This window comes from Sus scrofa, chromosome 6 (assembly GCF_054392235.1).
Source record: "Sus scrofa isolate SSC_HxYL_T2T_F1_AM1 chromosome 6, Sscrofa_HxYL_maternal_Yorkshire_Landrace_v2.0, whole genome shotgun sequence".
NCBI lineage: Eukaryota > Metazoa > Chordata > Mammalia > Artiodactyla > Suidae > Sus > Sus scrofa.
In genome coordinates, this window is record NC_139388.1 from 55,268,998 (window position 1) to 55,291,940 (window position 22,943).

Sequence of the window (22,943 nt, forward strand, 5' to 3'; positions counted from 1 at the left end):
CGTGGCTTAGTGGTTAACGAATCCGACCAGGAACCATGAGGTTGCAGGTTCTATCCCTGGCCTTGCTCAGTGGGTTAAGGATCCGGTGTTGCTGTGAGCTGTGGTGTAGGTCACAGATGCGGCTCGGATCCCGCGTTTCTGTGGCTCTGGCGTAGGCCAGCAGCTATAGCTCTGATTAGACCCCTAGCCTGGGAAGCTCCATATGCCACGGGAGTGGCTCCAGCAAAGGCAAAAAGACAAAAAAAATTCAGGCTCATGTCTGGGGAAGCACCAGCACAGGGGCTGGGAAGGTAGGGGCTGGGAGCAGATAGGGAAGGGCAAAGACAGCAGAGAAAGGTGGGTGTGATGCTGCGGGTGGTAGGGAGCCATGGCGGAGGTGGGACAAAAGCCGGGACCTGCCTCCAAGACTCGGAGCCTCCTCTTTCTCCTCAGCCAGAAGGCAAGTCACCTGAAACCCTGGCCTCCCTGGAGATTCCTGTCTCTGTGTCATCCACACCCGGTGTCCGGTTCCACAAACACTCTCTGAGCCTCTGCTTTGTACCCGATCCTGTGCTGGGCAGTGCTGGGGACATGGTGGTGACCATGACAGCCCTGGTCCCGCCCTCCCATGACTCATGGTCCATTTGAAGAAACAGGGTCCCCTCCCCCTCGGAGAGTGAGGACCCAGGGTGGTCAGGGCTGGGACTGGGGATTCAGGGCACACCAAAGTCCAGGACGGCTTCCTGGAGGAGGAGTTATTGGCTAAGCAATGAAACAGAGGAGAGGAAGCAGGGATGTGCTAGGAGGAGAGAGCAAGATGAGGCAGCAAAACTGGAGCAGAGAGTTTCCAGAAGGAAAGGGTGCTCTATGAGACCGGTCAGGTGGGCAGGGCCAGGCCATGCAGGGCCTGGTGGGCTGCAGTGAGGAGCTGGGCTTTCTCCCCAGGGCGCTGGGCAGCCATAGCAGGTTCTAAGCACCAAGATGGGGCCAAACCAGGGCTAGAGGCCAGGAGGGGATTGGGGAGGGAAAACCAGACAAGGGATGGGGGAGGGGTGGGGGGGGTGCCTGGACCAGGGCAGGGGCCACAGGGAGCGAGACAAAAGTGCACACGGAAGAGATATTTAAGAGGCAGGGATGAAGGAGTGTGGAATGCAGGGGGAGGGGAGATTGGCCGTCAGGAACAAGGCCCCGTCTCTCTGTCCCAGTGACAGATGGATGGTGGCGCCATCCCTGATAAGAGGATGATGGGGAAGGGGCGGGGGAGCAGGTCTGGGGGAAGATGCCCAGGTCAGTTTGGGACGGGGTGAGCGACAGACATGCCAGGGCCATCTGAGGGTAGGCATCCTGGATGCCACGGGGACGAGGGCCCGGGGCTCAGGGGAGAGGGCTGGGCCGGGACAGAGAAGGGTGAGGTGAGGTCACAGGAGAGGTGGGGGAAGCAGAAAGCGCCAGGTCACCCACAACTCACCTGGCCGCACCCACCCCTCTCGCCCAAGTCACAGCCCCGCCCCACCAGGGCAGCTCAGGACGTGGTGCCTGGCGGCGCCCCAGGGGCAAACCAGGACAGAGGAACCACAGGTACAGCCCCTGCCCAGAAGCAGGATGGTGGGGCCTCGGAGGCACCAGGACGCTGAAGCCATCAAGAGAGCGATAACAACACATTTGTCAGGAATGCTCTTCCCTTGGAGGCAGCGTGGCCTCTGCCCGGCATTACCTTCCCGGAGACCCTGGCCTCTGCCCTCAGTTCCCAAACCGCGCACCCGCTTCCTGGCTTTATCTTGCCCCCCAGCACTTAACCTCCACCCAACATGGAACAGACTTTATGTTTTATTTGTTTATCAGCCCCACGAGAACAGGGATTTTATTTACCAGCCCCTAGAACAGTGCCTGGCAGACAACTGATGCTCATCAAATATTTGTAGAGTAAATTCATGAGTGATTTCTTAAGCCTTTGCTCCATGCCAGGCGGCAGTGTAAGTACGTCGCCAGAATTCACTCATTTAATCCTTACAACGGCCCACGCAGTGCATACCATCACCACTCCCATTTTACAGCTCAGGAAACTGAGGCCCAACAGGCTGACCGGCACAGAGAACGCTCCCCAGTGTTCTGTGATAATCGACGTGGGAAAAGAATCTGAGAGAGGAGTTCCCATCGTGGCGCAGTGGTTAACGAATCCGACTAGGAACCATGAGGTTGCGGGTTCGATCCCTGCCTTTGCTCAGTGGGTTAACGATCCGGCATTGCCATGAGCTGTGGTGTAGGCCGCAGACGTGGCTCGGATCCCGCGTTGCTGTGGCTCTGACGTAGGCCAGAGCAGCTACAGCTCCGATTCGACCCCTAGCCTGGGAACCTCCATATGCCGTGGGAGCAGCCCTAGAAAAGGCAAAATGACAAACAAAAAAAAAGAAAAGAAAAGAATCTGAGAGAGAATGGATGTGAGTATATGTATGACTGGGTCACTCTGTTGTACAGCAGAAATGATCACAGCCGTGTAAATTAACTACACTACGATAAAACTTAAAAAAAAAAAAGGTAAAATAAATAAATAAATTGGAGTTCCTGTTATGGCTCAGCGATAATGAACCTGACTAGGAACCATGAGATTGAGGGTTCGATCCCTGGCCTCACTCAGTGGTTAAGGATCCAGCGTTGCCATGAGCTGTGGTGTAGGTGAGCTGTGGCGTAGGTTGCAGATGCGGCTCAGATCTGGTGTTGCTGTGGCTGTGGTGTAGGCTGGCAGCTGCAGCTCTGATTGGACCCCTAGCCTGGGAACCTCCATATGCCACAGGTACAGCCTCATTAATAAAAATAAAATAAAATAAGCTAATTAAATTTAAAAAAGAAAAGAAAGGAAACTAAGGCCTGGCAGACTCCATAACTAGCCCAGGGCAACAGAGACACAGAGCTACGTCCACTGAGTCCAGTAACACCAATTGCACCTCGTGTTTGGGACCCGACTCTGGCAGACGCTGGTTAAGTATCTAACGTGCTAACTGCTCTCAACAATCCTGAGTAGGGGCTGCACCATCCCTGTCTTTTCAGGCAGTCAGTGGAGGCTCAGGAAGTGGGGCTGTCCCCGGCCCCATTTCTGCTAAGTCCAGAGTCAAGGTCAAAACTGGACTCGCCCTGGCCCCAAAGTCTGTGCCTATGCCTATTTGACAGACAGAAAGGACAAGACCTCGTGAGGAGAAGGGAGAGAATGTGGATTGCTCAGCAACACGTAGGAGGCTGACAAGAAGCAGAGACCCAGGGGGAGTTCCTGTGGTGGCTCAGCAGTAACGAACCCAACTAGGATCCATGAGGACGTGGGTTCAATCCCTAGCCTGCTCAGTGGGTTAAGAATCTGGCGTTGCCATGAGCTGTGGTGTAGGTTGCAGATGCGACTTGGCTCCCACATTGCTGTGGCTGTGGCATAGGCAGCAGCTGTAGCTCTGATTCAACCCCTAGCCTGGGAACCTCCATATCCCACAGGTGCAGCCCTAAAAAGACAAAAAGAAAGAAGGAAGGAAGGAAGGAAGGAAGGAAGGAAGAAGCAGAGCCCCGGGGAAAGTATGCATCCACCCAGCCTCCCTCCCTCCCAGTGTGGTTTTGGAAACCGGCAGGGGTCCTCCCTGCAGGAACTTGGGCAAGTCAGAGCCCTAATGCGGTACCTCAGTTTCCCCAGCTGCCAGTGGGGATTCTGACAGCGCTCACAGCACAGGGCATCCACTGAGATGACACCTGAAGGTCGTCCCTGGCATGGAGGCTGGGACAACGGTAGTCACTGCTGCGGGGGTTTAATCCTTTGGTGACCCCCAGCTCGGCAGGGACACCAGGGCCTGGGCCCTGGGTAAGAAGTGCCCTAAAATCTTCCCCTGCCCCTCCTCCCCCCTCCCTGGTGACCTGGTTCTTCTCCTGGTACCAAACCCGGGCCCTCGGCAGAAAGGAGGTTAGGCAGTGCCCCAGGAGGCCTGGCCAGGTCGTGGCCCCTGGCCCATGCCCGCCACACCCGTTCTGGTACCCAAACGGGGCCCCAGATCCTTGGTGACTCGATCCCTCCAAATTCAGGTGATCTCCCCCGGCTCCAAACCACCAAACCCTCCCAGGTCCGGCGCCAGTTGGAGCCAGACCCCAACCAGGAAGGGCTCCGGAGCCCTGGGCCGCCAACGCCGCTGTCTCCAAGAACCGGGTTTGGGGTGAAAGATGGTGCTGACCGGGTACAGCTGGCTTCTCCTCAGTGGTGAGCGAGAACGGCCCCCCCAGAGCCTCAGCCCCCCTGGCCTCGGGCAAGGGAGGGGAGCCCCGCCAAGGGAGGGAAGGTGTGAGTCAGAAATCCAGCGTGCTCGTGGCCGGACGGCTCAGAGTTGGCCCCCTCCAGAGTCACCAGCATGGGGTGGGCTGGGGACCATCACCCAGAGAGGTTTTCGGGGTGGGCTTGGAGGACTTTAACCCTGGGGGGTGAGCTGGGGCGAGGGGGCTGCGCTCATGCCTACAGTCGTGAGGCAGACCCTCACCGAGCTATGGAAGCCTTAACTAGAGTTGAGTTCTGCCCACCCCCTCCCCCCCAGGATATGGTTTGGGCAGTTGCCTTCCTCATCTCAGCCTCAGTTTCCTCGTCTATGAAATGGGCCTAATGCCCAGGCTCACTGGAAGGTCATTATGAGCAGCATTTACCAGCACTTGCTTGGCCCCTGGAGCTGTTCTAGATGCTTTCTGTGTACTCACAAGCACCCTAAGGAGGCCCACCCATGACCCCCACTTCATAGACCAGAAATCTGAGGCTCAGAGAGGTGAAGTCACTGGCTGGGGTCACACAGCCGGGACGCGGCAGGGCTGAGCCCTAGACGCAGGGCCCTCCCTCTCAGCCATGCTCTATCAGCATGGAAAGTACCAGAAACCAGGCCAGGCATGTAAGTACTTCTTACGTGAGAACTGCCACGGCGCCCTAGTCCAGGCAACTGCACACGATTCAAACCCAGGCAGCCCCGACCAGCTCATCGGGTTTGGGGCTTATCTGTTGGGTTAAGAACAGAGGGGTGGGGTGGATTAATCACGTCCTGACTTTCTGCTGTGATGGGGCCTGGGGAGGCAGAGGAAGAGCCCTGGACCCGGAGGGAATGGGGGGAGGCAGGGGCTGGATGAGGCAGCCTGATCTGGTAAGCGTGGGCCTGGTGACTCTCACAGCAGAGGGGAAAACCCTTGGGTCACATCTGAGGTCCCAAAGGCTCAGCGTGAGCTGCGAGCTGGCTCTGCGCAAGGCCTCGGGCTACAGCCTTAGTGCAACACCTCGGATTCAATCCTCAGAACACAGCCCCCTGCCCCGGGGCTGAGACCCGCTAACCGTGACTGAGCACTTACTGCAGAGCAGGAACACAGGCGCCAGGAGCCCGAGTCTCCTCCTGAGCCATCAAGCCCCCGCCTCATCCCAGCCTCTGGCTCCTCTTCCTCAGCTGCCTTCCTGAGCACGGGGGCCGAGATCACCATCACCCCCGAGCCCACCCGGCCAGCCGAGGGGGACAACATCACCCTGGCCGTCCAGGGGCTTTCGGGGGAGCTGCTTGCCTACAACTGGTACGCGGGGCCCACGCTCAGCCTGTCTTACCTGGTGGCCAGCTACATCGTAAGCACAGGCGACGAGACCCCCGGCCCGGCCCATACGGGGCGGGAGGCTGTGCGCCCTGACGGCGGCCTGGACATCCAGGGCGTCCTGCCCCGGCACTCGGGCACCTACATCCTGCAGACTCTCAACAGGCAATTTCAGACGGAGGTGGGCTACGGACACTTGCAGGTCTATGGTGAGACACCCCCTGGAGCCCCCTCTACCCCAGCTGGAACTTCCCATCTCCTTCTCAATCTTTCTTTAAAAAAACAAACAAACAAACAAACAAAACTCTAAAAAATATTAAAACCATTTTTAAAAAGACCTAAAATAACATTAAAATGCTCACCTCCTCCCAGATGGCCTCCAGGATTAGACCTGCCTCCCAGGCCATCCTTTCTTCTCTGGCTGGGGGCTCAGAGGCACTGCCGGGATCCAGCCATGCCCCTTGCCTGGGGACAGGGAGACTCTGGGAGCAGGGGGTGCCCTGCCCCCTCCCCCTCTGTCTTTTGCCCCACAGAGATCCTGGCCCAGCCTGTGATCATGGCCAATAGCACAGCACTGGTGGAGCACCGGGACACCCTGCACCTGACATGCAGCAGCCCCAGCCCTGCTGAGGTCCGCTGGTTCTTCAACGGTGACGCCCTGCCCATCTCCGTCCGCCTTGGCCTGTCCCCCGACGGCCGGGTCCTGATCCGGCACGGTGTCCGGAGGGAGGAGGCCGGAGCCTACCAGTGTGAGGTCTGGAACCCGGTCAGTGTCAGCCGCAGCAAGCCCATCAACCTGACCGTGTACTGTGAGTCCCCCTGGCCCGGCCCTGCCAGAGACACCCAGTGCCCCAACCTCATAGATGGGGAAACTGAGGCCAGGAGAGGGCACCCAAGGGTACACAGTGAATCAGTAGGCCAGCTGGGGTTAGAAACCAGGGATCCCCCTTAAAATGCACTTGACGCAGGAGTTCCCTGGAGGCTCAGCGGGTTAAGAACCCTGCTGTGGCATGGGTTCGAGCTCCAGCCCAGGAACTTCCACATGCCATGGGCATGGCCAAAAAAAAGATGAAGATGCACTTGACCTATCTCCTAAAGCAGAAAGACCACCTTTGATATTGAATAATTTTTCCCTTTGAATCGATACCTCCAGGACTGGTTGGTTTTGAGAGGGAGGGGGGATGTCAGTGGTAGAACGGGAGGGGAAATAAAATCAAAAACATAACCAAGGCACAGAGTCATTCCCAGGGGCAGCAGATATGCAGTGTGGCATCCAGAGAAAAGCAAGCACTGAGGTACCCGAGGGTCGGGGACATAGACAAACTTAGAACCTAGAATCCTACAACCAGGAGCCTCTGGATTTAAGAAGCACTGAATTCTAGACTCTGGAAATCCTAGAACCTCTAGAAGCAGAGATCCTTAGACTCAGAATCTAATTCTAAAATCTTAGAAACATAGATTTCTAGAAAACTTAGAATCCTAGAATATAGAAATACCTGCTTTTGGAGCCCTAGAATTCTAGACTCTTAGAATGGCTTATCAGAAACCAATCGTTTAGACTTCTTTTTTTTTTTTTTTTTTTTTTCATGGAGCCACAGATTTCAAAAATATCTTGCACTGTTGTCTGGCCCAACACCCTCTTTTTGCAGAAGAGAAAACTGAAATTCCCCGAGAGGGGAAGTGAGTGTCCAGATCTTAGAGCAAGCTAGAGATCCATGTGGGATTCGGAAAGGCCTGGGCTCTGGTTCCCTCCAGAGACACCCCCCCCCCACGCCCGCCAGGGGCCCCAGCTTGGTGGGGAGTAAGCGGGGCGCCCACCCCCACGGCCCTCTCCCTCCACGGCCGCCTTTCCTTCCCTCCCGCTCTCACAGTTGGCCCAGAGCGCGTGGCCATCCTCCAGGATTCCACCACCCGCACGGGCTGCACCATCAAAGTCGACTTCAACACGTCACTCACGCTGTGGTGCGCGGCCCGGTCTTGCCCGGAGCCCGAGTACGTGTGGGCCTTCAACGGGCGGGCCTTAAGGAACGGCCAGGACCACCTCAACATCAGCAGCATGACAGCGGCCCAGGAGGGCACGTACACGTGTATCGCTAAGAACCCCAAGACTCTGCTTTCTGGATCCGCCTCAGTGGTGGTCAAACTTTCCGGTGAGTCGCCCCCAGCCCGACCTCCACCCCCTCCCCGCGAAGCCCCAGTCGGCCTGCTCCCCCCACCAGGAGGGCTGCCGTGTGTGTGCCCAAGAGATGATTGCAAAGGGAGAGGTTCTCCACCCATTCGGGGGACAAAGGGACCTGTCAGGTGGACCGCCCCCCCATCCAAGGGACAGAAGGAGGTGGTTGACGCTCTGTCACCCAGAAAGCAAACGACGCCCTAGGCTCTCGTCCCTGAGGGATGGCAGAGTGAGATACGGGGCGTGTCCCACGCTGTGCAGCGGCAGCGTGGGGAGACATTCAGCTGTCCCTTCGTGCGGGTGCCCCTCTTCTAATCTCAGTCTGTCACAGCTGCTCCGCGCGGGACCCACTCCCTGCCCCCACAGACAGCTGAACCTCGGCGCAGCCAACGCAGTCCTGCAGTGACCCGGCCCAGATACGGGCGTGCGCATGCGCATACCAGGCACACGCGCACGAGCCTCTCGGAAAATCACAGCCAATTGTTGGCTGATGGAAAAACACAGCGAGGGAGGCACTGGCTTGCCTCTGTCCTTAAACAACCTGGTGGCAGGGGCAGTGCAGACACAGCTGGTGTTCTCAGAGCCATCAGGATCCTCAAGGGACGTTTTCTCATCCCCTGGGATGGTGGCTTTGAACACTAGGGCCTCATTCATTCTGCCCTTGGTTCCTTCCCAAGTGACCACCATCCCCCCGGGGACAGTGGGAACAGTCCCTCCCTCCTACTGACAGGCTGGGTCTCATCCAAAGGGTGGATACCCTTTCACCCCAAGCAGAAATGGCATCCCCAGAGGTAACTGTATCTCCTGCCCCATCCCACCCCGGCCTTGGCAGCTGGCCTGGGCCAGAGACAGGGGGTGGACCAGATGATCTCAGGCGCTGCCCAGAGCCCTGTCTGTGCAGGTCAAGATGGGGGTTGTCCAAGGTGTGCAGGTATGTGCAGGGAGTGGGTGCAGCGCCCCCCAGGGCTTCCTGAATTGTCAGCAACCCTGTGGCAGGTGCAGGGGCGAGACAGAGGAAAGGGAGACACTACCCTTCCCCCACCTGGGGGAGACTTCGATCTGATGGAGGAGACATGACCTCTGCCCTTGGAGAGATGCTCTTAGAACAGGGAAGCAGGGCTCCCAATTCAAGGAGCTGCCAGTCAGAGAGAAAGGGCAAGTCCCTCCATTGGAGCAGGGATGAAGGAGACATGACAGCCCCCCTCAGCGAGCTTCCGATCAGATGGAGGAGACACAGTCCACATTTTGTATTCTGATGGGTCTGATGGGGAGACATGGCCTTGAGGACACATGGCCTTTTTTTTTTTTTTTTTTTTTTTAAGAATTCCTAGTCTGATGGGGGAGACACAGTTCCCACCTTTGGAGTACTCCCAATCTGATGGGGGAGTACAGGCCCCCCCCACTCTCTAGGAATTTCCAGTCTGATGGGTAGATGCCCCCATTCAATTTCTGGGGTCCCCCACCCTGACCGGAAAGACTCAGCCCAATAAAAAAAATCCAAAATTTCCAATCTGATGGAGGAGACATGACCTCCCCGCCTCTGGAATCTTTCAGTCTGATGGGAAATTATAGCCCCTACATTCTGCGGTCTCTCGGTCTGACAGAAGAGACATGACCTGGAGGACACGGCTCCCAACAATCTGATGGGGGAGACGTGGCCCCCATGTTCTGAAAATTTCCAGTTTGATGGAAACACAGCCCCTACACTTTTAAGAATTTGCCGTCTGATGGAGGAGACATGACTTGATTCCCTAGGGTCTTCCAGTTTAATGGGAGAGATCCCCCCAGAGGCTGGAAATTCCTAGTCTCACGGGGGAAGAGTCGGCCTCCACCCGCTGCATCTCCCAACCTGAGGGGGGAAGACAGGGCTCCCCGGCAGCCGGCAGGCCCTTCCGGGACTCCAAATCCAGCTCCACTGCCACGCACATCACCTCCTCCCTCTGTCTCCCTCCTGGCATCCCGCACGAGGAGGGCCAACCAGTTGGGGAGGCGCGGAGGAGCTGGCTGCGGGTGGGCAGGGCATGCTCTGCCCCACGCTGGCCCAGCTGACCCAGCGCCCCTCACTCTCTCCCCAGCGGCAGCTGTCGCCGTAACAATTGTGCCCGTGCCAACCAGGCCGATGGAGGGCCAGGACGTGACGCTGACCGTACAGGGCTACCCCAAGGACCTGCTGGTCTACGCCTGGTACCGGGGGCCTGCTGCGGAGCCCAACCGACTGCTTAGCCAGCTGCCTTCGGGGAACTGGATCGCAGGCCCTGCGCACACAGGCCGGGAGGTGGGCTTCCCCAACTGCTCGCTGCTGGTACAGAAGCTGAACCTCACGGACGCAGGCCGCTACACGCTCAAGACCGTCACGCTGCAGGGCAAGACTGAGACGCTGGAAGTGGAGCTGCAGGTGGCCCGTGAGTGTGCGGGAGGGGGAGGGGTCCCCAAAAGGGCTTTGCCTCCTCCGTCTGACGTGGGACTCCCCCCATGGAGCTCTTGCCTCTTCTGTCAAACAGACGACCTAGACCAGGGGTAGAGAGGCTTCCTCCATCTGACTGGAAGTGCTAAACAGGGCTTCCAGGCTTTCTCTCTTCTCCAAGAGGCACGGCAGACGAAAGGTTTCAAAGTATGGGATGCAGTGTGAAGGGCAGGCATCCTTCTTTCCTGCAGACGAGTGGATCATACAGCCCGGGAGCTGTTGCCTCTACCTCCACACCAGGGGAGCAGGCTAACGGTGGGCGTGTGCCTCTCCCATCAGATGGGGGCACAGAGCGAGGGTTGGGGCTGAGGTTGCCTCCCTCCTAGACAGTGGGGATCATGGTCCGTGCTTTGGGTTCAGTAACAGTGAGAGCAGAATGTTCACCCTCAGAGCGCAAATGTCTCTCTCAAACTGAAATAGGGACCGTCTCCTCCTTCAGGATGGAGATTCCTAGGTGACGGGAATTGTATTTCCTCTTCACAGTGGAAACTCCCAGTGGTCAGGAATGATGTCTCCTCCATCAGACTGGGAGCTCCCAGAGGCAGGGCCTGTGTCTCCCCATCAGCCTGGGAGCTCCCAGAGGCAGGGCCCTTGTCTCCTCCATCAGACTGGGAGCCCCCAGAGGCAGGGCTCATGTCTCCCCATCAGCCTGGGAGCTCCCAGAGGCAGGGCCCTTGTCTCCTCCATCAGACTGGGAGCCCCCAGAGGCAGGGTCCATGTCTCCCCATCAGCCTGGGAGCTCCCAGAGGCAGGGCCCTTGTCTCCTCCATCAGACTGAACATCCCCAGAGGTCTGAGAAGCCGAGTCCCTGAGGCGGGGCCATGTTTTATCCTTCGGACCAAGAGCTGTCAGACACTGTGGACTGGGTCATTCCCCAATCTAGAGTCTTGCCGCCCCCATCAGACGAGGCAGTCTCAGAAGCCAGATCCCTGAATCAAAGACAGTGACCCCCGACTCGGACTTGAAGCTTCCCAAGTCAGGAAATCCAGTACCCGCAACACCCCTCAGCACCCTCCATCTATGCACTCATCAGACTCTAGTTTTCCAGGTCGCTCTTGGGGGGAGAATGCTGGTCAAGGACAGTAGGCCACCCCCGATGAGGCCTCAGAATTCCTTTTCACCCTGTCTCTCTTCTCGCAGTCAACCTCCCTTCCTCGCACAAGGACCAACGCCACCTTCCTGAACCTGAACCTGGCACAGGCTGAGCATGGGGTGGGAGGGGCCGCCGGGAGGCCAGGGCTGGGCAGGGGAGCAGGAGGCGCGGGGGCGCTGGGGACCTGGCCCCCTACTTCCCTGACAGCCTCCTCTGCCCCTGTGCCCCATCCTTCCCCACAGCCCTGGAGTAGCACCGTGACCCTGGAGACATCCAGAGAGATGAGCGCTTCGAGCCCCCCTCCTCATCTCCGCCCCCTGAGTGGAGGACCCCTCGCTTCCAGCAAGGATGCCGGGCCATGGTGCACTCTTCTCCTGCTTCCACCCTAGAGTTAGAGCCACTGGGGCCCCACTCCTTCACTAAGCTGTCAGAGAGCCACAGAGGCTATAAACATCCTGGTTAACACACGCATGTGTCAGCCTCTCCTTCCACCACTGCCAACCCTACCAGCCCTGGTGGCCACGCTTGCTTCTTTTCCCACTCAAGATCATTGTCGCGCTGGGTGCATGCCTGCACAGGGATGACAGATCACAAGGCTCCAAGCCCCCACCACTTGATATCAGGGCCTCAGGTCCTTCCCACATCTCCCCGGGTTATATCTGAGGATGCTGCTTCCCAATCGGCCAAAGACTGCCCCTGCCGTGGCACGAAGCAGCCACAGACGTGAGCTTTTCCTGCGCTGAGCCTCCCTCCTTAACCCAGGGCCTGATGCAAAGCTGCTTGTGCACAGGACAAGGAAGGACCAAATTTCCACACCTCTGGTCCTCATCCACTTAACCAAGATGCCCTTTCGGGTCCTCCAGTGTCCCTCCCATTCCAGATACCTCTCAAACATCACCTGCACGGTCCTAAAAATACCTCCCTCCTCCTCTAAACACAGAAAAAGCCCCTGCGCAGAAATGAATGCAAATGGGGCAGGGGTGCAGCTGAGCGGTGGAGAGCAGGGAAGTGGGAACCAACGGGAATGTGTCTTCTGACTCCTCTCATTAGTAGGGTCTGAGCCACAGGCCCCACCGAGCCAAGATGCCCACTTCAGAGAGGCCTGGTCATAGTCCGAAGCAGTGATAGCAGGTTCTAGGCTTGAGGGTAGAGAGATTTGGGCAGGGACAGAAAGGTCCTGTAGAGAGATCTCCCAGATACTTTCAAGACAGAGCCTTTCTAGGGATGCTGTGTTGAGTTGGTAGAGGTGAAAGATACACAGAATGAGGGTTATAAAATCCAGTTTTGAATCCTGCATTGACTGTGGATTCGCTAGACTCTCAATTTGTCCATCAGTAAAAAAGTGTGGACTTAGGGTAGACTAGAATATTCCACACCATTTTATTCGCCTCAGAGCCCTTTCTTCAAATACAGGCTTACATGGGAGGTCAATATATTGTTTAAGAGAGCAATGCAATAAAAGTAGATATCAATTCAAAAGCTATAGCCCTCTCCCCCCTACATAACAAATTTCAACACATTTTGGGGGGAAAAAATCCTTAAATCTACATAATGCTTAGATTACAAAGACCATTAAAATGCAAAACACCCATCAGAATCAAATGATAGTGAAAACATCATATATAGAAACTGTGGGATATGACCAAAGCTACACGTGGAGGGGGAATGATAGTCTTCAATGCTGAAATACATCGAGAGTACTAAAAAGAAACAAGCTTGAAAATGAGCAAAATAAGGTTGCCACTCAAGAATCTAGAAGTCCATGGAATAAGCCAAAAAAAAGGGGGCAGGGGGAAGAAATTAAGAAAGATAAAAACAGAAATGGATGAAATAATAAAATCAAAGATAGAGTTAGTCAATAAGACCTAAAGTAGTTCTTTGAAAACACCAATGAAATAAAATAGACAAACAAGACAAGGCTAATACATAAAGTAAATGAGGAGTTCCCATTGTGGCTCAGTCCATGAGGACTCGGGTTCGATCCCTGGCCTCGCTCAGTGGGTTAAGGATCCCGCATTGCTCTGGCTGTGGTGTAGGCCAGCAGCTGCAGCTCCAACTGGACCTCTAGCCTGGGAACCTCCATATGCTGCAGAGCAGCCCTAAAAAGACCAAAAGAATAAATAAAAAAATAAAAATAAAGTAAAAGAGAAACTGTTCTGATTGAAGTAGAGGATCTGTGCCAGGTTAGGTGCTCAATAAATATATATATTGAGGTAAGACAATTTGGATAGTTCCCCAGCAGCCACTCCCCTCTCCTCTCTCACAATGGCGGGCACTGCCTCCCATAAAAGAAGCTGAAAACCACAGGAACTCACTTTCCCAGACAGCTTTGCAGCTAGAGGTGGCCATGTGATCAATTCTGGCCAATGAAGGAAGGAGAGAGCTACACGTTCTGTCCACTGACTCTGCCCCACCTGAGTCGGCACCAAGAGAGCTCCATGGAGTTTGAAAGCTATCAGCTAAATCAGCGTTCTCTGATATGAAGCTTCTGGCAATGACACTGCTAGGGAAGTGAGGATGGATTTGAGCCCATACTCTTAACCCAAATGATACTATCCAGCCCCAAAATGGGAACTAGTGTCCATGCTGCCCCCACCCCTCCAAATTCACACAAGAGTCACATAGATCAGAATTTTTCTTCAGTGGCTAATAAGAGAGACTGGAAATAACACAAACAGCAAAAAGAGGACACTAATATATAAAAGAGAAACTGGTACGTCTAAAAGTAGCTTACGTGACTAGAAGATTATTTCTCTCTCACATAAAAGATGACCATAAGCAGATTGTTCAGAGCTGGGATGGTGGCTCCTCAGCATCATTAGGGACACAGCTTATTCTGTCTTTCTGCTCCATCATTCTTAGCTTGTGGCTTCCATTCTCTTGATCCTCTCATAGTCCAAGATGGCTGCTGGAGCCACAGCTGCCTCATCCATATTCCATGCAGGAAGCAGAAAGAAAGGGACAAAGGGTAAAAATAGCCCCATGCCCAATTATGGTGGTGCTCTTTTTAAGGAATCTTACCCGAAGTGCCATTCTACAACTTCCACTTACATTTGATTGGCCAGATCTTAGTCATGTGGCCACCTTTGCTGCAAGGGAAGCTGGGACATGTAGTCTTTTCCCTGGGTCTATGGCTGCCCCAAAGAACACCAGGGTCCTGCTCTCAAGGATGACAGGAAGGATGGATCCCAGGTGGGCAGCTGGCAGGCTCTGCCAAGACCAACCTTGGAACTCCTACCTCCTAATCTAGTCAAAATGGCCTTTCTTATCTAAGCCTAAGAGGAGAGAGCCCCAGCCACAGCAGCAAGGATTTGGGAAAGTGGAGTTGTGTTCCGCAGGGGCTTGCATTGTGTAATGCAGGATGCACTGGCAGGAGGAGCTGGAGTAGGGGAGGGCATGGCAGCTCAGTTTTCTAGGTCAGGCCAGATCCCACATCCTCACAGTGTGGAGGCTCACATGTCGCCAGGACCACATCCACGTCTCCTGTCTCCCTACGCCTGGCTGGGCTCCTGGACTGAATCCTCCAGGCAGTCCAATCCGCTCTTTAACAGTCCAGGAAAGAGGAGTTCCTGTTGTAGTGCAGTGGTTAACAAATCCAACTAGGAACCATGAGGTTGCAAGTTCGATCCCTGGCCTTGCTCAGTGGGTTAAGGATCCAGCATTGCCGTGTAGGTCGCAGATGCGGCTCAGATCCCACGTTGCTGTGGCTGTCGTGTAGGCTGGTGGCAACAGCTCCAATTAGACCCCTAGCCTGGGAACCTCCATATGCCGCGAAAGTGGCCCTAGAAAAGGCAAAAAAAAAAAAAAAAAAAAAACAGTCCAAGAAGGAAAAACAGCACCAACCACAAAATAATTATAGCTACTGTATGGTGAGCATTAATTTTGTCCTTTTGTCTCTCCATCTCAATGAATTCCTGAAGGAACCCAAGTGAGTGGTTATTGGCAGCTCCTCCATTTTACAGGGTGAGGAAAGGGATGCACAGAGCCCAGGTCCCACAGTTCGCACGGCGGCCAAGCAGAGGCGCTGGCCAACGAAAACCCCTTCACTCCTCTGCTGGGCCGCTGGGACACAGGCTGGGAGCCCAGACAGAGCCGAGGTAGCACTTTAGCTGTGGGACTCCAGGCAGCGTGGCTTTTCCTCACTCATAAAACAGAGATAAAAATAGCCCACCTGGAGTTCCCTGATAGCTCAGTGGGTTAAGGATCCTGTGTTGTCAGGCCGTGGCATGGGTTCGACTCCTGGCCTGGGAAATTCGGCTTGCTGTAGACATGGTCAAAAAATAAATAAGTGGTGCACACCTCCTAGGACTGTTGAAAAGACTAAATGAAAAAAAAATAAAATAATAAAAAATAAAAATAAATTTAATATTTTAAAATGGGAGTTCCCATCGTGGCGCAGGAGAAACGAATCCCTAGGAACCATGAGGTTGTGGGTTTGATCCCTGGCCTCGCTCAGTGGGTTAAGGATCCAGCGTTTCCATGAGCTGTGGTGTAAAAGATGCAGCTTGGATCTGGCGTTGCTCTGGCTGTAGTGTAGGCTGGCAGCTATAGTTCCAATAGGACCCCTAGCCTGGGAACCTCCATATGCCGCGGGTACGGCCATAAAAAACAAAAGCACACAAAAAAATTTAAAAAATAATAATTTTTAAAATAGTAAATGAGTCAAACAAAGAAAGAATCTAGTTACCTAAGTGCTTGATAAATTCTTTTTAATTCACTCAGGTGTTAGGCGTGGGCAATAGGCAGACAGAAAAGCCAAAAATAACCGTTTTTCTATCATGCCTTCTTCCTGGGAAACTTAATTAACCCTATGGCACAGGTTCCCCTCATTTTATGGAATACCAGCCATTCCTAAAAATTGTAATCACCTGAAAATGGTTTACAAGAAAAACAATACACGTGTAGAAGCTTTTAGAATCCCGATGCTGAAATTTTTTTAATTTTAAAAATTAAAAAATAATGAAAAAAGAAAAGAACATAAATAAATAAGAAAAAAAACTTAAAAAAAAAATCCCACCACAGAATGGGAGAAAATATTTGCAAATGAAGCAACTGACAAGGGATTAATCTCCAAAATTTATAAACACCATCTGCAGCTCAATACCAAAAAAGCAAACAACCCCATCAAAAAATGGGCAGAAGATCTAAACAGACAATTCTCCTGTTTTCTCCAAGACATACAGACGGCCAAAAAACACATGACAAGATGTTCAGCCTCAGTAATTATTAGAGAAATGCAAATCAAAACCACTATGAGGTAGCACCTTTCACGGGCCAGAATGGCCACCATCAAAGTCTACACACACTAATTGCTGGCGAAGGTGTGGAGAGAAGGAACCCTCTTACACTGTTGGTAAGAATGTAAATTGGTGCAACCACTGTGGAAAACAGTATGGAGATTCCCCAGAAAACTAAAAATAGAACTGCCATTTGATCCAACAATCCCACTCCTGGGCATCTACCCAGAGAAAACCATGACTCGCAAAGATACATGCATCCCAATGTTCACTGCATCACTATACACAATAGCCAAGACATGGAAACAACCTAAATGCCCACTGATGGAGGAGTGGATCAAGAAGATGTGGTACATACACACAACGGAATATGACTCAGCCATACAAAGGAATGAAATAATGGCATTTGCAGCAACATGGATGGGCCTAGAAATTTCCAGGCTAAGTGAAGTCAGTCAGACAGTGAGACACCAAGATCAAATGCTGTCACTTACATATGGAATCTTAAAAAAGGACACAATGAACTTCTTTACAGAACAGATACCGACTCAAAACTTTGAAAAACATATGGTTTCCAAAGGAGACAGGTTGGGGGGTGGGGGATGCATGGGGGGTTTGGGATGGAAATGCTATAAAATTGGGTTGTGATGATTGTTGTACAACTATACATGTAAGAAAATTCATTGAGTAATAAAAATAAACTAATATTTAATTTAATTTAAAAAAAGAATGCCAATGCTGATTATCCCAGGTGCCAGGGAACATGCTCTCAGCACAGGTTCCCTGACTTGCCCCTTGCAGCCTCCCTTTGAAATGGGGCCCCAATCTCCCAGCTGTTAATTTGAAATACTTCCCATCTCCCAGGGAGTTCCCATTGTGACTCAGTGGGTGAAGAACCCAACTAGTATCCATGAGGTTGCGGGTTCAATCCCTGGCCTCGTTCAGTGGGTTAAGGATCCAGCGTTGCTGTGGCTGTGGTGTAGGCCAGCATAGCTCTGATTCGACCCCTAGCCTGGGAACCTCCCTATGCCATGGTTCGCCCCTGAAAACAAACAACAAACAAAAAAGAAAACATCTCCCCGTTCCCTACCTGGGCCCAGGAAAACTGTCTCCAGGGTAGTGACCTGGAAACTAGATTTTCAGAATAAATAGCCTGGGTAATTGTTGTCAGCTGAGAAGTTGGGGGACCCAGGTGCAGGGACCGTTTGACATAAAAAAGGAAAATAAGGCACAAAGAGTAGGAGGCAACTTGCCCAAAGTCACTCAGCCAGGAAGGGGCAGGGCCGGGAATTGGCCCGGGATCACACAGCAGGTTTTCAGCGTGAAGGCTCAGACTGACGCCCTCTTCTGTCCCAGGTGGATGAGAGTGGCTCCCCACCTCCCCCCACAAAGCCCGGAGAGTGCTTAGGGTCCTCTTGGGCCCTCAGATCCCACTCGCCCTGGATGGGAGCCAAGCTGGCCCTCTGGCACCGTCTCTGCCTCTCTCCCCCCAGCCCTACGCCCTCACCCAAGATGCCTTTTCTCAAGCCAACTTTCCGCACTAGGGGGGGACAAGGGGTAGGGGCGGGAATGACCTTGAGGCCAAAGCACACAATGGCCCCATCAGTCTCTGGAGCCCTGCCAGGGAGAGGAAGGAAGCCTGCCCTGTTTTTCTCCCCTGGGCTGGAATGTTGATTCAGGATGGAGAGAGGGGAGGAGGGTGAGACAGAGGGAGGAGGGGGGAGAAAGCGGAGGGAGGGAAGGAAGGAGGAAGACAGAATAGGGAGGGGCGAGCGGGGATGGAGAGAAGAAAGAGGAGGAGGAGGGAAGAGGGGGTGTCTGGCACCAAAGTGCCAAGGCCAGACTTTGGGAACCAAAACCAAGCAAGGAGGCTGCCAGCTCCAGCCCAACCTGACACAGAGTCCAGAGTCCAGAGAGGTCGTGCCAGCTCCTCAAGGTTGCCCAGGACCAGGGCAACCAAAGAGCCTCACCTGTGCTGCTAACCACAGGCAGAAGCTCCCTGGGTTCCCACAGTGACCTTCAGAAGCAGGTGTCAGGTGCACATTCCTGAGAAGACGAAATAGAGCCCTCCAGAGGCAAGGTCCCCTTTCTAGAATCATCTTCCCTTTGGATCACAGTCCATCCCCTCCTCCTCTCCTTCCTTCTCACTCCACTCTGGCCTTTCTGTTGTTTGAACAACCTGTGCAACTCCTGCCTCAGGGCCTTTGCACGGGATTTTCTCAGCCAGGAGTGTTCTCACCATGATACTCCATTCAGGTCTTGGCTCAGATGTCATCTCCTCGGAAGGAAGAACCCCTCCCTGAACACCCACTGTTGTCTAGCTTTGTTCATCAGAATATTTATGACACACAATCCACTTTAATTGATACATTTCTTCTTTCTTTTTTTTTTTTTTTTTTTTCTTTCTCCCCTTTTGGCCACCTCATGGCATAAGGAGTTCCCAGGTCAGGGATCAAATCCAAGCCAGAGTTGCAACCTAGGCCACAGTTATAGCCATGCCGAATCCTTTAACCCATTGTGCCAGGGGCAGGCCGGGGATTGAACCTGCACCCTGGCACTGCAGAGATGCAGCTCCCATTGTGCCACACAGGAACTCCAATATTATATATTTCTTTCTTTACTCGTTCCTTTCCACCGGACCGTGAGGTCCACCAGGCAAGAATTTTATCTCTTTTGTTTATCACCTAAATCAGTGCTTGGCCCATAGCAGGTGCTCAATAAATAATAGTAGTAATGATAAGGAGACTTGCCTTACAAGACATTAAAACATGCTGTCGAGGGAGTTCCCATTGTGGCACAGCAGAAACGAATCCGACTAGCATCCATGAGGATGCAGGTTCGATCCCTGGCCTCGTTCAGTGGGTCGGGGATCCAGCACTGCCCTGAGCTGTGGTGTGGGTCACAGACACCTCTGGCATCTGGCATTGCCATTGTCGTGGCCATGGTGCAAGCCAGCAGTTGCAGCTCTGATTTGACCCCTAGCCTGGGAACTTACATATGCCACAGGTGCGGCCCTAAAAAAAAAAAAATAGGAAAGAAAAAAAAGGACACTAATCCTATCAGTTCAGGGCCCCACCCTTAATTACTTCTGTATAGGCCCCATCTCCAAATGTAGGCATATTGGGGGGTTAGGGATTCTACATGTGCATTTGAGGGAGGATACAGACGTTCAGTTCATGATAAGGGGCGACGCAAGGCCCCAATCACTATCTGCATTCCCCACTTCCAAGAGCAGTGCCAGGCAAACCCCTGGTACTCAATACCTATTTGATAAGTAAGTGGAAGAATTCGACCAATATCTGTTGAGTGTGTCCCCTCAGAAGTTCTCATGTAGGCAGTTCCCACTGTGGCTCAGGAGTTAATGAACACAACTAGGATCCATGAGGACACGGGTTTGATTCCTGGCCTTGCTCATGGGTTAAGGATCTGGCATTGCTGTGAGCTGTGGTGTAGGCTGCAGATGCAGCTCAGATCTCCCGTTGCTGTGGCTCTGGCGTAGGCTGGCAGCTGTAGCTCTGTTTCACCCCCTAGCCTAGGAAGCTCCATATGCCGCCTGGGCAGCCCTCAAAAGCAAAAAAAGAAGAAGAACGAGAAGGAGAAGGAGAAGAAGGAGTTCGCATGTAAAGTCACAGGAACAAATACAGACCAAGATACCTGGAACTCTGGCCTCACGAAGCTCCTAGCCCAGAGTGGGGGACAGGTGTTAACAGGTCATCACAAAGGGTCACGATGATCTGATAGAAAAGCTTCTGGGTTCGGAGAGAGAAACACCAGAGAAAGTAATTCAAGCTGGGCATCCAGAGGAGCCTCCCAGTGGGGTGATGCTGAAAGTGGGTATCCGTTTCCTGTGGCTGCTGTAACAAATCACCACCAACAGTGGTATAAAGCAGCAGAAATGTATTCTCTTAGAGTTCCAGAGGTCAGAAGTCCAAAATGAGTCTTGCAGGGCTAAGGGGTCCACAGAGCTGGTTCTTTCTGGAGGCTCCAGGGGGGAACATCCTCTCCTGGCCTCTTTCAGCTCCCAGTGGCTGCCACCATTCCTTAGCTGTGGCTGCATGGCTCCAGTCTTGGCTTTTCTTGTCATATCACCATCTCTTCTCTGGTCAAGTCTCTCTGCCTCCTCCTTACAAGGATACTTGTGCTTGCATTTTTTTTTTTTTTTTTTCTTTTTACAGCAGCATATGGAAGTTCCCAGACTAGGGGTCGAATCAGAGCTGCAGCTATAGGACTACGCCACATCCGCAGCAACGCAGGGATCTCAGCCGTGTCTGTGACCTATGTCGAAAAATGCAGCAACCCTGGATCCTTAAGCCACTAGACAAGACTAGGAATTAAACCCACATCCTCATGGACACTAGTCGGGTTCTTAACCTGCTGAGTCACAACGGGAACACCCGTGGTGGCATTTCGGGCCTACCCAGATCATACAGGCTAATCTCCCCTGTCTCACCATCCTGAACTTGACTCCCTCTGCCCAGGCCCTTCTGTCCTAGGAGGGAACATTCGCAGGTTCCAGAGTTTCAGACATGCATCTCTTTGGAGAGGGGCATTATTCAGCCTATCACAGGTGAGACCTGAAGGATCAGAGGAGCTGGGTGGAAAGTCAGCAGGAAAATCATTTCAAATGGAGGGCACAGGATGTGCCAAGGCTAGGAGGCAGGAGGGCAGATGTGGAGGGAGTGCAGGGTGGTGGGAAAGTGGGGAGGTAAGAGCAGAGGGGGGACAAAGTTCATGCGGGCCCTTGAAGGCTCCAGTGGACTTTGGCCGTCACCTCAAAGGAGGTGGGAGCCCCAGGAGGGCTCTGAGCAGGGGCTGGACGGGCTTTGGCTCCGGTCCTAACAGGATCCCTCTGGCCCCCTGTTGGAAGAGACTGTTGAAGGCACTTGTAAGGACAGGGAACCCAGTATGGAGGTGACAGCAGTGATGACAGGAGGTGAAGGCAGCCAGACCAGGATGGCGGCCTCGGAGGTGAGCAGAGACTTTGAAGGTGGAGCCAGTGGCCTCTGCTGATGGGCTGGATGCAGGGGGAGCGAAAGAAGAGGCGAGTGCCCCCCCCACACACCCGGTGCAGGATGGAACTGTGGCAGCAGCGGAGGCGCATGAAGCTGGAAGGCCGCCGGTGGAGCGGGATGGAGGGGGAGGCTGGAATGGAGGTGCGTGGCATTTCAGAGGACAGTGATCCAGCCGTCGCCCTGGACCCCGAGGCACACAGGCTCCGGGAGGGAAGTTGGCACAAGTTGCGGACTGTGGTTTTCACCCACCTCGAGGGGCCCCTTATCCTCTCCACCAACTTCCCCTCACGCCCCAGTGGAGCCGGTCTTGTTTGTTTCCCTCCTGTCATCCGTTTTATGATGGGGAAGGCTGGTTTTCCCCTAACCCAGCAGACACCTCTTCCCTCTGCCCGTCCCTGACCCTCCCGCCCTGGGAAGCCCCGTGCCGGCCTTCTAGAATGTCCCAGCAGGATGGGGCCCCTGCCACCCATTCATCCAGCCAGATGGACCCCAAAAGGGGAAGTGGGTCACCCACAGTCACCCGGCATGCGGTCACCTCAGGACCCAGGGTCTCATCTTCTTGATGTCCCACCACAGCCCTGCGAGGCTGGGAGAGGAACCAACCATTCTTTTCACATTTCTCACGAGAAAACTGGGGCTCTGGGAGAGGCCCAAACTCACCCGAGACACTGTGAGTGGGGGCGTCAGGATCGAAACCCAGGTCCGGACAGAAGGACCTCTCTGTTGCAAGCTGGACAGAGAAGGCAATGGGTGATCAGAACCCAGTCCTGTCCTCCCAGGACCCAGTAGGGGGGACAGACCTGTCACAGGCAGTGACAACCTAGCATTGATCAGGGCTGAGATGGGGGAGCCCAGGAGGCTGAGTCGGTGGATGCTTGACCCAGCCCGCTGGAGGGGTCAGGGAGGGCTTCCTGGAGGAGGGGGTGGCTCCACCCAGAAGATAAGCGGGATTCATAGGTGCAAATGTGCCAGCAAGAGGGAACAGCATATGCAAAGGCCAGGGCTTAAGAGAGGGGCTTTTTAAATCTGACCTTGTCCCTCTTCTGATTAAACTCTCCTCTGCCTGTTCTCTGGCAAACTCTTTAGCCTGGCATCCATCCATCCATCCATGCAAACAAACATGCCCTGGAGTAAGGCACTAGGGTCAAGCCCTATGGGGACCTAGCCCTTCCCATGAGACTGCGACCCTGACTTGGGGCACCGGGGAGGGGCTCCTGGAGGAGGAGACATCTACTCCAAGACTTGGAGGAAGAGAAGGAGAGATGCTGGCAAAGAGGCAAGAAAGGGTGTTCCAGGCAGAGGGAACGGCCTGTGCAAAGGCCTGAAGGTGAGTTCTGAGTGTGACGTGCTCCAAACACTCTTCACGTTCAGCCGAAACACAGGGTGGTCGGGCCTGTGTGTGAGCTGCCTTCCAAGG

The 22,943-nt window shown here is 53.9% G+C and overlaps 2 protein-coding genes across 3 annotated transcripts; both read left to right on the plus strand.

The window, feature by feature from the left end:
* Positions 1 to 367: 367 nt before the first annotated feature.
* Positions 368 to 5,857, plus strand: LOC146402385 (uncharacterized). The gene is made up of 4 exons (XM_084959101.1): positions 368 to 439; positions 4,068 to 4,178; positions 4,841 to 4,871; positions 5,313 to 5,857. Exons 1-4 carry the CDS (start codon positions 368 to 370, stop codon positions 5,855 to 5,857), a joined length of 759 nt encoding a protein of 252 aa, XP_084815227.1.
* On the plus strand, positions 5,426 to 11,744 carry CEACAM16 (CEA cell adhesion molecule 16, tectorial membrane component). Of its 2 annotated transcripts, XM_021097551.2 has the most exons (6): positions 5,426 to 5,756; positions 6,081 to 6,356; positions 7,419 to 7,697; positions 9,796 to 10,122; positions 11,325 to 11,396; positions 11,520 to 11,744. In XM_021097551.2, exons 2-5 carry the CDS (start codon positions 6,104 to 6,106, stop codon positions 11,387 to 11,389), a joined length of 924 nt encoding a protein of 307 aa, XP_020953210.2. In that variant the 5' UTR covers positions 5,426 to 5,756; positions 6,081 to 6,103; the 3' UTR covers positions 11,390 to 11,396; positions 11,520 to 11,744. The 2 variants fall into 2 exon arrangements, with proteins under 2 accessions (XP_020953210.2, XP_084817281.1); XM_084961155.1 differs by lacking the exon at positions 11,325 to 11,396 and having other exon boundaries at positions 5,629 to 5,756.
* Positions 11,745 to 22,943: the final 11,199 nt, after the last annotated feature.

Bases quoted from the DNA above. Each gene is read 5' to 3' on its own strand.
- LOC146402385 (XM_084959101.1), top strand. From the start codon at position 368: ATGGCGGAGGTGGGACAAAAGCCGGGACCTGCCTCCAAGACTCGGAGC. The intron at 4,179-4,840 runs GTACAGCTGGCT...ATGCTCTATCAG, and splicing joins TGAAAGATGGTGCTGACCGG to CATGGAAAGTACCAGAAACC. The intron at 4,872-5,312 runs GTAAGTACTTCT...ACCGTGACTGAG, and splicing joins CCAGAAACCAGGCCAGGCAT to CACTTACTGCAGAGCAGGAA.
- CEACAM16 (XM_021097551.2), top strand. From the start codon at position 6,104: ATGGCCAATAGCACAGCACTGGTGGAGCACCGGGACACCCTGCACCTG. The intron at 7,698-9,795 runs GTGAGTCGCCCC...CTCTCTCCCCAG, and splicing joins AGTGGTGGTCAAACTTTCCG to CGGCAGCTGTCGCCGTAACA. The intron at 10,123-11,324 runs GTGAGTGTGCGG...CTCTTCTCGCAG, and splicing joins AGTGGAGCTGCAGGTGGCCC to TCAACCTCCCTTCCTCGCAC.